The following is a 13159-nucleotide window of genomic DNA, read 5'->3' on the forward strand; positions in this document are numbered from 1 at the left end:
TTAGAACTTAGTTACTACTTCTTATATGCCAGTACTTTTAAAATTATTTTTTCAACTTGGACATTAATATTTTTTATCAGAGATCCAAACTTCAGGGAAACATTACTGAGGAACCAACACTTTTACTGAACAGATAAAAATCAACAAGTGCTACTGAAAAATAATGGAGACACTTTTTTTTTTCCCAGAAACTAACACATTGCTGGAGTTTTCAGTTATTCACGTGATACGCTTGATCATGACCCCCGAGTTGACAATTACATCAACACCCACAGTACAGCTACACTCTGTAGATTAATGGACTACATATGGAAGACACAGTGATTAAAGAAATTGCTTTAATAATCACAAATACATGTAAATCTCCTATTCCCCACCTGTTAAAGCATGGATTTTCCACACTAGTTTGGAGATACTTGTAGTGCCTTGTGTCCCTTACTTCTGATTTACACAGCTTTGAACAGTTCACTTTTTTAGTTAAATGGCATCTGTTTGGCAGTTACATAACAGGACAAAACAGTTGACAGTGTCACCTCAGCAGTCAAGTATGACCCACTTAAAAAGACTGAGCACTAGGACTGACAAGAGGACAGTCCCCATTTTTAGGTCACAGGTCTGTCTCCACATCTAAGGAAATGGCTGCTCTGGTCACTGAAGCAGCAGTTCTAGATCAAAAAACTTAACCTGTCATCTTGTTTCATGCTTGAAGGTAAAATTCTATTATGTTCCTGGGAGACTTCAAGCAACTTAAGAATTTGCCTTTACTAGTAGGCAAAGACTAAGGAAAAAAAAACTTAAATTAGGATTGAAATTTCAGTATTAGAGACACATTATCTGGACACTTCAGGCCAGGAAAAGGCATTACAGGATCCTACATATATCACTTAGACATAAAGATTATTTTTTCTATTTTTAATAATTGGAGACTGTCAAAGAATACATTTGGAAGACGTTGTAAATATAATGGTAATAAACAAAGGAAAGAGGATTAGAAAGGTGGAAGGAAAAGAGAAAGGAAAGACAATGACCACACTGCATAAATATCAGATAAATGCCTCAGATTTAGGTTGACACAAAGAGATTTGACTCACTTACTGGTTATCAGAATCACTTCCCTTGCGTTTCCTTGGAATGTCAGGCACAGCAGCATTGAAAGACGTGGTGGTGGCAGGTTTAGTGACTGGATTCATGAGGCTGGGCACTCCGCAGGGAATGCAGGGGCTCCCATCCACGGAGAATTTATCTGTCAGTGAGAATAAAGGCTCGGTGTCCAGCAAGAGCTTCATCACTGTGCGTCCATTCTCATCCTCATTGTGACAAAAAGTTGTCTGTAGCTTCTGTGTCTCTGACACAAAAACCAAGGCTGCACTGCTTGCAAGTTGCAAAGCCAAGTCCAGCAAAGAGTGCACCACCCTCCCACAGTGCTGCAATGATCTCACCCAGCCAATCAACACACCAAGGCAATATAAACCAGCTCTCCTCTCACACAACCTTTGCACTTAAACCCCCCAGCACCTCAGACATCCTGCTGCAAAAATCACTAGCTGTGCCATTTGTCAGCAGATCAAAACACTGTGGCTCAAACTAAATAAACATTAAAAATATATTGTGAACTATGAATTTTAATCAAGTGGGATATCCAAAAAATGGAAGTTGCTAACATCATATTCCTGACATAAAGTCCACAATTACAGAGAACATCTGTCATAGAAGTTGGAAGAGTCTCAAAAACTTGTCAAGTTCCCTTCACAATTCTCCTCTTAAGGAAAACTGTTGTTTCTGGGAAGGACAGAAGAGAAGTCACAAGCCAAAGAAATCCTAGCAACCTACTGGGAAAGAAGAACAGTCTCAAGGAACATAAGCACTATTACACTGTTTTTCTGCCTCAACACAGCTATCACAAAGAATCACCCAGCTGATGTTTAGGCAAAGAGCCAGAATTAACTCTGCTTCAGCAAATGCAGGAACTCCTTTAGGCTTCATGTGCCAGTGGGGACAGATGAGAGATTAAGAGATGTCATTTAAGGGACCAAAAACCAAGAGAAGTACTTTGAAAATCCAGCAAGAAGAAAAACTGGATGCTTTCCTGTGAGCTTTCTCTCTTTTTTTTAGCATCTGTGCTGTTTGCAAAAATGTAGAAATGTGTAAAACAAGGATACCAATGGTATTTTTTTCCCCCTTAAATGTAAATAGATCTCACAACAGAAAAATTACCTTCTAGGTTTTCACTTGGTGTTGGAATACACCTCTAGAGAGTTAAATGAAAATAGGCTAATACTCCAACAACAGCTTGCCTGGTCTTCCACTAATCCTCCCTCTATCAAATCAGACAACACAAAGTCAGCCCCTGCTTTATTTTAGAAAGCTCTTTAACTCATTAAGTCACACATGAAGTTTCAAAAAAAGAGGTGGAAACAAAGAATCAGCAAATACTTGACAAGTAAGTGACAACCCTTGGACATCTGCAACAGAAAAAAAATCTAGTTATTTCAAATACACATCACAATTAGGGATGTTAAAAATATATTAAAAGAAACTACACAATAAATACTGTAAGTATTTATATAGGACAGTGGTAGATGTCTGAAATATTTTTATGATGAGTCAACTAAAATTGTTTTATATTTGTTATTTACACTATTCCAAAACAAACAAAAAATGCTGATGGATCCAAAGGAACTGTTTATTTAAAAGGAGCAGTTTTAATTTGTCCAGGTGACAGCATCCTATAATTCCTGATTAAGCTATTGAAGTATAATCAGTCTTGATGAATATTCATAAAAGAGTACTTACTAAACAGCAACCTACATGGTTTCAAGACCAGAATGCCTTCAGCCCAACTGATCCTTTCATCCTGGAACAAAGCAGGACAGCACAGACCCACTGACCTAAATACTGCTCTGCACACAGATGGCCAGCCTGCTTTCCAAACACTTCCCTTTAAAGGAACAAAATCCAAGGCCTCTTTTACAGGTCTTCCAATTTATCTTCAGTATTATTAAACAGCTATGTTTTTCCCCTCACACACAAGAAACAAATTCTGGATACTGCACTTATCTATTCTTCCTTTACTAACAACACCCATTTTTGTTATTCTTAACTGAGAAAACAAAATATGCTTGGATTACCAGTAACAGGGACCTATTAAGAACTTCTACACTGCAATTATTAGGTGATAAATGAAATACTTAACACTATCCCTGGGACAAACTAAATGCCAGTCCGATGGGTGGCTGATCTTGGACAAGAATATAAGGTTAAGAATCTGTACTGATCCCTGACATGCTCAGCATGCAGCTTATAATCTTTATATATATATATATTTTTTTAAAAAACCCATGAACCAAACCCAAACCCCCATCAACAATGGAAAAGAAAACAAATAGAGAAATAAATTTAAAGCTTCAGAACAACCAAGCATGATAGAACAGTGATTATGTGGAGTTTAACAGAAGAGAGAACATCTTTTTAATACCTATCACTCACTGAGCAAGAAGTGTGCAGAAACAGCTCCTAAAGCCAAGGCAGCTTCGAGAGCTTCAGGAAGGGTGATGGAAAATAATCTCTGAGGGCTCCATAACAGCCATCATTATACTGGGTGATTCCAGGGTGCTCACTCTCTCCCTGGAGAGTGTCCCAGTCTTGTGTAGGCTGTGATGGAAGACTTCTTTCCCTCTCTGGCTACACCACTTTAGGAGACCTGGCAAAAGGATTTAACAGGTACAGATAATGTACCCCAATAACCAGGGTGGGCTTCTATGATTGGAAAAAGTTATATTTTTAACTGTCATTTGAGCATCTGGCTGAATTCCCTATACTTGCATTTTCTGTGACTATTTTCATACCACTGACATCAAAACAAACACCTCTAAACATACATGAAGCAAAATGAAATAATGCCCAATTTCATAGCACACTTGCTTCATGAAAAATAATATCCAGAAAGACACATCTTCATTACAAATTGATGTTTCTATAAAACCGAAATCATTAGTAAATTCTAAAACTACTAGAAACAGTTTAAGTCAACTAGAGATGTTTTGTTTTACCACCCTAAAGGCTTAACTTACTTAAACTAGTCTGGTTTGCAAGCCAAATAAAATTCCAGCTGAGAAATGACATTTTTATTACTGTTCCATTGCTAATGCCCTGGAATACAGATAACCAGATTTTAATGGCAAGTGAACAGTTCCTCAAATACATTTCTATTATAATCTATGTCTGTCTCTCAGCATTAAGCCTATATGCTTATCTATATTAAAAATCAAAATTATTTTAAAAGCGTATTATGCACACTTGGACATATGAAAATAATGAGAATAATACAGGAACTCCTCCACAGGAATCATTCCCTCTCTGAATAAGCAAAGACCACCCAAAGAGCACAAATACATATGGAAAATAGCTCTTTCCCAGTAAGTGTATCAGAAATGAAAAAAACTGCTAGTCCAACACTTATTTTAGTGTATTTCATAATCGGGCAAACAAAATATTGAAGGGATGGTTATCAATATATATTTCTCATAACAAGAGCATCCCCTATTCTTGTGTTTTTCTGCATGGAAAAGAAACAATAATTAGAGCCCCCAAGGGGCTGGCAAAGAAGGGAACAACTGCAAAGGAGCTGCATGAAACAGCTGTTTTGGGAGGAGATATAAAGACAAACAAAAGCAGCCATATTCCTGTGTCAGCAAAGTTTCCGTGTCAATCCCATGCAATGCATCGAGAAACAAGGCTTGGGGAGGCTTCACATTTTTCTAATTACTGACAATAGTACTTTCTAATCCCATGCCACATTCCTGAGCTGTTTTCCCCACCAACAGTTTTAAGGTTTTCAATTCTTAAGCAAACACGAGCTTTTAGAAAAGGTTTATGGCCAAACTCCACCAGCCATAAAAAGGGAGATTCATGGGAACCAATAATGATGTCCACATCTGAAGTAGCCATTCTGGTCCCTCTTGGAGGGAGGAAGACATTTCTAGGGTGATTCATCTCTCCCCAGAATAGATTCCTACATTTGGCTAGATGAAATAAAACAGTTCTAGGGTGATTCATCTCAATCTAAAATAGATTCCTACAGTTGGCTAGATGAGATACACTCCAAGAGTGCCTATCCCTAGTCAGTAATTACACAGGGACCAAAGAAACTGCCTCAGACTTGGACATCTAAAGATAAGTGAGATGAAATCCACCCCAAGTACAGAAATATCACACAATTCTTAAAACATAACAGCCACAGACAGCACCTGTTTACATCACATGCAACAAGTTCAAGCCCAAGACACACTTTCCAAATTATTGGCCTAAATATGCACTACCTCAAGACCACTCACGCTCAGCAAGGTTAGCTTTTCTCTCTAGGTATAGAGGATACATATTAGCAATCCAAAAATCATCAGGAAGATAAAAGTCATGTAGTATTAATTAACTAATTAATTAAAAGGGCTGTCAGTCAGCTCTCATTTAGCCAGTTTAAAAAAGAACATCCAAATTCAGCTACCAAGATATTACAGCAAAATGGGCTTGAAATAAAATGTCATTGAAGAAGTACATTTATAAAGCTTATGGTGACACTTTCCATAGTCTGGGAATAAGTGAGACTTGGAGAAATGTGGCAGCTCTGCAGCTAACTAAATTAATAATGTGTTAACACTGGCACAACCTTTCCAAAAATAAGGGACTTTTAATCCAGCTTCCTATTTTGAAATACTTTCAAAGAAAAGGAGAAGAAAAAGGCTGCTTTGAATTCAGATTTCTAAGATCACAGATACCACAGACTTCTAAAAATGTGTATTTTCCAAAGGTATGTACCTGGTATGCACAAACCCCTTCAGCTAGGAATTTGAGCTTTGCCAAGTTTGAAGACCTCCAGATTCTGGTAGAAGCGAGCATGAAGTGGTACCTGAGGGTTGTGCAGCCCAGCCAGAGCAGTTCCTTTTAGATTGTAAAGTTCTGTCACAATCAACATGTTTTTTTTGGGGGGGGTTGTTTGGTTGGGGTTTTTTTTGTGGGTTTTTTTTTGTATTTTGTTTTTTTGTTTTTGTTTTTGTTTTTGTTTTTGTTTTTAGGATGTGAGATGGAGCAGCTCTGCTGGGAGGAAAGACTGAGGGAATTGGGATTGTTCAGCCTGGGGAAGAGAAGGCTTTGGGGTGACCTCACTGTGGCCTTGCAGTGCCTGAAGGGAGCCCACAGGAAAGATGGAGAGAAACTCTTGACAAGGGCCTGGAGTGACAGGACAAGGGGCAATAGCTCCACACTGACAGTGGCAAATAACTCCATGCCATATAAATTGTTTTATTTTACTGTGGAGTTACTTCTCTAAAACTTTAGTTTATTTTAATGAATTCTTGCTGCAGATATTCATTAGAGAGTGTGAAAGCAACACACACAGCCTACACACATAAGTAGTGCATGAGAAAGAAAGTTACAGGTTCTGTGATATCAGTTTAAGGTCCTGCACATCTGAACACCTATAAAACAAAGAACCATATTTTCTACACATAGCTGAGAGTTGTACTAAATATTTCTCTGAATTTATTTAGTTTAAACCTTTAAACTAAATAAATGGCGATGGAAAAGCATCTTCAAACTACTTACAGCAAGTCTGGCATCAAGATCATCACCTACAGTACCTCTTATTGAAAACTGGGACAACAATCTTTGGAATGAAATTCTGTAAATAGTAGAAATGTATGAACTAAAGCAGATTATTCTTTCCCTAATTTTTATAAGTATGTGTAATGCAGTAGCAAGATACAGAGAATTCAGTAATGAAAGCATCTTATGAACAACAGCATCCAGAGAATAAACTCTTCTATGTTAAGAACATTGGATTTGGTTTTAATCTCACAAAATGAAAAAAGGAAAAATTAAAACACTCTGAATTATGGACATTTAAATCAAATAATAACACAGGCAAGTGATTACTCTCTGCTTCTATTTTTACTTATTTTCATCACCTGGAAGACAAGCAGTCAAGAATCACAACTTACCAGTTAAATACACATTTGCTTAATAGATTTTAAAATTTAATAATATTTCACCAAATATTTAGCCAAAGCTCTTAGTGTATTAAAAAGTAAAATAAGGCAGGAACCAGTTAATGAAAAGATCCTCCCCAAGGCCTGGAAAGGGTACCCTGCTTTCCTAGGCACTTCCATGTTCACACCAGGTATAAAGCACTGATAGGAATTGGGAGTCTCATATATCATAGCTCATTTCTGCAAAAAAAAACCCAAACAAACAAAAAACAAACCACAAATCCTCTCCAATTATATATTCCTGGAGGAATGGTGGACAGTTGTTTTCTTGTAAGTTTTGGAATCATATGATTGCAAAATGCTGACTCCTATCAAGTCAGCTGCAGAACTTCCATTGTTTTAGCTGGCCATGCAACCCAAACAGGGAATTTTCAAAAGTTCCCAATGATTTGCTTCCAAAATCACCCACCAAATTATTTCTTCTTACAATGAATTTGATTCTTGGATGTGAACTGTCCAGTTTAGAGTTTGTTTTTCATAATGTGCAAATGTACCAACAATAAGGCGCACACTCAAGTTTAAAAAAAACCAAAAAAACCCCCCAAAATATTAGGGAGGTAAGTTTAATGTGACCCTATCCCACTAACAATTAAGATGCTTTTGTCTTAAAAACAAAGAAATACAAAACTTGTTTCTTTAAAATCCACTAAAAGAACAGGTATAAACACAGGCAGCAGAAGAAAGCAGGGATGGGGGTTTAACTCACAATAAAACATAAAACCTATGGTTCATTGATTTCCCAAATGTACTTGTAAATGGAAATGCCTGTGTGTTTGGAGGTTTCTTCATTTTAATGACTTTCTCTCCTTTCAGTATATGCATGATACAGAAACAATAAATTTTAAGTTTTAAGCATAGTTTATCAGACTGCAAAAACACTACTAAAAAAAAAATCACAAACAATACTTTGTTTTCAAACACTACGTTATTTGCCACAAAATTTTACAACAGTGTTTAAACAATCAAGCAGCACAGACAGAAACATGTCAAAGATTTGAGACAACCAGGATCCCCACATACATTAAAATACATACAACCCAAGAGACATTTAGAAAATAACTACTAAACCTAGAAGAATTGGTGCTAACTGCACAGAACTGCAGTGATGGCTCAGGAGGGATTGGGTCATTTCTGTTTCCCCACAGCCCGTGCAAAACACTCCCTTCTCCTCAGAGAGGGGTAGCACCCTACTCATTTCCAAACAGGAACACAAGCAGCTGGTGGTTTACAACCAGCCCTGATTTACTACCAAAAACTTATGATTAAAAACAAGGAAAGATCAAACCTTGGTCGCCATACAAGCGTGGGCAGGCACACGCAAGTACACACACATATACACACAGAGAAAAGCCAGAATCACTATACCTTAAATACTAAATTATGTTTACCTACAAAAAAAAAAATAAAAATTCTACCAGAGTTTTAGGAAGGCAAGGCTACGTGTGTACCAGAAACAGTGAACTACAACTGTAACAGCTTTAACAGCTAAGTTTAAAAAACAAAGAAACAGAGCTTTTCAGTGCACATAGCATCAGTACGATGACACATCTGTCACAGCAGTACAGCACACAGGGGATGCCAAGAGGACGGTGCCAGGCTCTTTTCACTGCTACCCAGTGACAGGACTGGACAAACTAGGAGCAATGGACAAACTAAACACTAGAAGTTCCACCTCAGTGAGAGGAAGAACTTCTGTACACTGAGGGTGGCAGAGCCCTGGAACAGCTGCCCAGGGAGGGCCTGGAGTCTTCCTCTCTGGGGCCATTCCAAACCCACCTGGACACGCTCCTGTGTCACCTGCTCCAGGTGACCCCGCCTTGGCACGGGGGGGTGGGACTGGACCATCTCCAGAGGTCTTTTCCAGCCCCATTCCGTGATCCTGAGTTTCCGTGTGGGCGCTCCAGGCACCTCCACTGAACTCCACTGAGCGGGAGCAGCGAGCGAGTAGCGCCCAACGGGAATTAGACATAAACCCGAGCGGCCCCGGAGCGGCCCCGGGCTCAGGACCAGCCCCGAGCGCCCTCACGGAAAGATGGCAGTGTCCCAGGGGCACCAGCCCCACAACAACACCCGCCCGTGCCACATCACCGAGGCGGGCGGACAGACAGACAGGGACAGACAGACACAAACAGACAGGCAGACACACCCCACGCACGGCACCCGACATCGCCCCCCACGCACGGAGCAACGCGCGAGAGGGGAGAGGGAGACGGGGCACCCACCGCCCGCTCCCGGGGCGGACCCGCTCCCACCTTCCGCCGCCCGCCGCTCCTCCTCGGCGCCCTCGGCGCTTCCCGCTCCTGCTTCGGCCATGGCGGGCGGCCCCGTGCCCCGCTCCACAGCGCCCCCGGCACCGCCGGCATGCAGGGGGTGAGCTGAGGTGAGCAGAGGAGGAGCCGCCGGCGCCCGGGGGGGGGCTCGGGCTGCACCCCCCCAGCGCCCCCGCCCCACCGTGCTCCCGCCCCGCTTCTCGCGAGATGTGCGGCCATGGCGGCACCGCCCGAGCCCCTCACGGAGTCCCTCACGGAATCCCTCCAGAGCGGGCTCGGTCCCCGGCGTGCCGCCGCCCGACAGCTTCGATTATAAGTGCAGCCAACGCCAAGTACTCGAGAGACACACCGATGGCTTATTTCAGAGCTGCCCAAGCTTGGGTGCTCTGTGGTAGTACCGCAAATCAAAGCACTACCAGCGGACTTTTCATGCCATTATTTATATACGGAAATTCAGAGTAAGTTTCTAAGCACAGCACCTCTTTTAGGATTGTTTAGGATTTTCCATTTAAGTTTCCCATGCAGCTGACTTCTACACGTCTTCACCTAGGCAGGGTCTTTTTGACACATAGAACTGGAGTATTTTGCCAAGTTAGCAATGTACATACAGACATACATCTGATATGTATCTGTATCTGTTTGATACATCATACAACACTGATTTGCTACATCCTTAAAATATGTTAGCTCCAGGATGTCCTTGAGTAAGGGATGCTGGCAGCTGCCCCTTCCAATGGTTAGATCTCCATTCTTGCTGGTTAGGCTTGGAAATGTACAAGGATCTTAAGATCATGAAAGAGTGTTCTGACAATTTTAATCTTGACATATTCCCCACTCGTCAGCACTCGGGCCAGTGCCCTGCCCGCATCCCCGGGCTGGGTAGGGCTGGTGTTCCTTTCTCTGGGTGCTGAACAGATGATGCTTCATCTGAGGAAGCATCAGGATCTTGGAGCAGTTTTGGTTGGCAAAGGCCTCTCTGAGCAGTCAGAGAGCAGTCACATCTATGAGTGCAAAGTAGCATAAAGTAAGGATACCTTTCACAAGTGTATCGAATTGTGTTAGCAGACTTGTAGCTGGGTTTTGGCAGTACCAGGAATGCACTTCTCGAGTGAACCTGCCCGTCATGGTGCTTTGGTTCACACACTGGAGTGTTGGTGTGAGTGAGGTGTGTTCCTTTTGTACAAAGACTTCAAGGTGCACCTGTAAAAGATTGGCGTGTTCCAATTCCATTTCCCACTAGAGCCAGTCAGAAATGAAACCTCTGCAATGCATATGAACCTCAGTAATGCCTCTTCCACATGACAGAGGAAGTCATGACAGTCTCGCTGTCCAGCCCTGCGCTGGCACAGCCTGTGCCCGCTCAGTTCCACTTGCTGTGGCGGAAGAGGCTTTTGTTCAAGCACACAAATCCTGACATGAGCCATCCCCATGAGCTGCACAGCTGCTGCTTCTCTCTGTTGGGGAAACACAATATAAGAAAAATCTAAAGCTCTCAGAGAATGTCCAAAGTAGTGTTATGGAGATGATGGTGAAGGGCCTGGAGGTGAAGCCACACAAGGAGCAGCTGAGGGCACTTGGTCTGTTCATCTGGGGAAGAGCAGACTGAGGTCAGAGCTCACAGCAGGTCTGCAGCTTCCTCATGAGGGGAAGAGGAGGGACAGGCCCTGATCTCTGCTCTGTGTGACCAGGGACAGGAACTGAGGGAATGGTGAGAGCTGTGTCAGGGGAGGGTTAGGGTGGATATCACGAAAAGGTTCTTCCCCCAGAGGGTGCTGGGGCACTGAACAGGCTCCCCAGGGAATGGTCACAGCCCCAGGGCTGCCAGAGCTCTGGGAGTGTTTGGACAATGCTCCTAGTCTGTGCAGGGCCAAGAGTTGGACTTCAGTGATCCTTCCAACTCAGAATACCCCGTGATTCTATAAACTTGGGTACGAGGGAACCTAAAGTACAGCTGGTACTGCTCACCAGTGAGGTCAGAGCTACAGGGTTCGTGACGTGTGGAGAAAGCTCCTACTGCAAGTGTTCTCCCACTGTTCTGGGGGCTTTCCCCTGTCTGTTATTAGTAATGGGGATGTGGAGCTGGCAAGAGTAGATGTAGTATTTTGCAGAGAATATTATGTTCTTTCATCATCAGTTCTAGTAGTCAGTATCTAAGTTGTTAAAATTTATGTCTTTAGAGCTGCAGACAAGGAATCAATTTTTTCAGATCTGGAAGAAGAACTCCCAACTATAATGTTGAGGATAGTTTCTCAGATGAAATCCTGAGCTCCATTTGTGACCTCTTTTATAATTGGAAGCTCCCAACACATTTCCCATCTGATGTGGAAGCTCCTTGTCTGTGTGGGAGTGGGCAGCTCAGCATCTTGCCCGTGGCAGAGCGCAAGGATTAGAGCACGTGGAAGGAGTGGGTGCATGGCTCTGACAGAATATTCCAGAGAATAGGCCAGGGAATCATGGTTCCCAGCTGGAGATGCTGTTGAAGAAATCCCATGGTGCTTCTGTGACAGTCTCAATGTACACTTATTCATAAGGTACTTTGTTTCCCTTGGAAATCTGACTTTTCATTTTAAAGCTTCATGTTCTATGTAATCCCACTGTTACTACTGCAATTAATTATATATATATATATATATATATGTATGTATGTATGTATGTATATCTCCATCATGCTGGGTTCAGTTGGTCTTGCAGAGTTTGCATTGAACAGAAGGAATTAAAAACCCTTTCTGCCCTAAATGAAATAAAAAACAAAAGGGAGAGCTAAAAACCAGGAGTTAAGATGCTCTTGCTGTCTTTGAGAAAACCATTAGCACTTATTTTATTCATATATCACAACTGATACTGAGAAAATTTTCAAAGATTTATTCCCAGGAAGCGTAAACATCATCTTTTGTTCTGCTAAAATACTGTCTTGCCCCAGTTTTGAAGCTGGGAGCTCCCTCCTCCAGGTTTGCATCATCAGTGGACACCCAAATGTTAAGGGGATTTCAGAAGTGAGTCAGACACACTGACTGAAAATGCTTCAGGGACTCAGGAACCAAAGAAAGCTGAAGATGGTTGTTATAAAGCTCAAACATTTAAATAGTTCCCCAAAACTGTTTTAACAAGCTTAATAGATAAACAGCTATTAAATACAATCTCTCTTCACATCAGAACATTAATGAGGACATTTAAATTTATTTTTTTTACTGACTCACTAGAAACAGAACTACTGTACCTGATTCACATTTTATTTCATACTTTTTAGTGCAGTTGCAATTCACTGCAGATGTTTTTGGCATCAGGTCAGAAAATCAGATCAGTCTCTTGGCAGTGTTTCTGCCTGTCATGTTCCTCGTCCATGGTCAGTGTCATGTCACCCAGCACTTGGATAACTCCTACAAACAGAAAGCGCTGCCAAATCATTAACAGAGATTTGAGACATCATTTTTATACTCATTTCTTATTCAAAGGTGATGATGGGGCTCTTTGCTGAACCTTTAATACGTGACAGTAACTGGTCTTTATAGCACAGTTATCCGCCAGTCTTGGCAGAGCAGGATCCCAGTTTATGTAAGGCACTGATTTTGAGTAGGCCACACTTGATATTTTTGCCCCATTTTAAGGTGAGCACTTTCTCTTGAGTAGCTTTCAGCAATAAAATAGGGAACAGGACTCTTTATGTAAGCCACAGATAGCCTCTTTTCTCCAAACAACTTATACAACAACGTGCTAAAGGGGTAAAAATAACAATCAAACCTCGGGGCTGTTAAATAATAGCCTGAGACTGAGCAGTTAAAGTGTCTTTATTATTCCTCCTTTTTTTCCTCCAAAGCATGGCATGTCTTAGCTGTTTCCCAGGACGTGGGA

At 41.5% G+C, this 13159-nt stretch overlaps 1 protein-coding gene across 3 annotated transcripts in view; it reads right to left on the reverse strand.

Moving 5' to 3' along the window:
- Positions 1 to 9433, reverse strand: part of BMAL2 (basic helix-loop-helix ARNT like 2) — a 32127-nt gene extending 22694 nt beyond the window's left edge. Inside the window, exons 1-2 of one of the 3 annotated variants that reach the window (XM_014260495.2) lie at positions 9293 to 9433; positions 1096 to 1243 (exon numbers count right to left, since the gene is read on the reverse strand). In XM_014260495.2, coding sequence (XP_014115970.1) covers positions 1096 to 1243; positions 9293 to 9353 — 209 coding nt within the window. In that variant the 5' untranslated portion in view covers positions 9354 to 9433. Of the gene's footprint in view, positions 1 to 1095; positions 1244 to 9186 lie in introns of all 3 variants that reach the window. The other 2 variants (XM_088054823.1, XM_088054824.1) reach the window with 2 other exon arrangements.
- Between the last annotated feature and the right edge of the window lie 3726 nt (positions 9434 to 13159).

Source organism: Pseudopodoces humilis, chromosome 5 (assembly GCF_049639895.1).
Source record: "Pseudopodoces humilis isolate 2021_Gansu_Grassland_sample_001 chromosome 5, ASM4963989v1, whole genome shotgun sequence".
Classification (NCBI taxonomy): Eukaryota; Metazoa; Chordata; class Aves; order Passeriformes; family Paridae; genus Pseudopodoces; species Pseudopodoces humilis.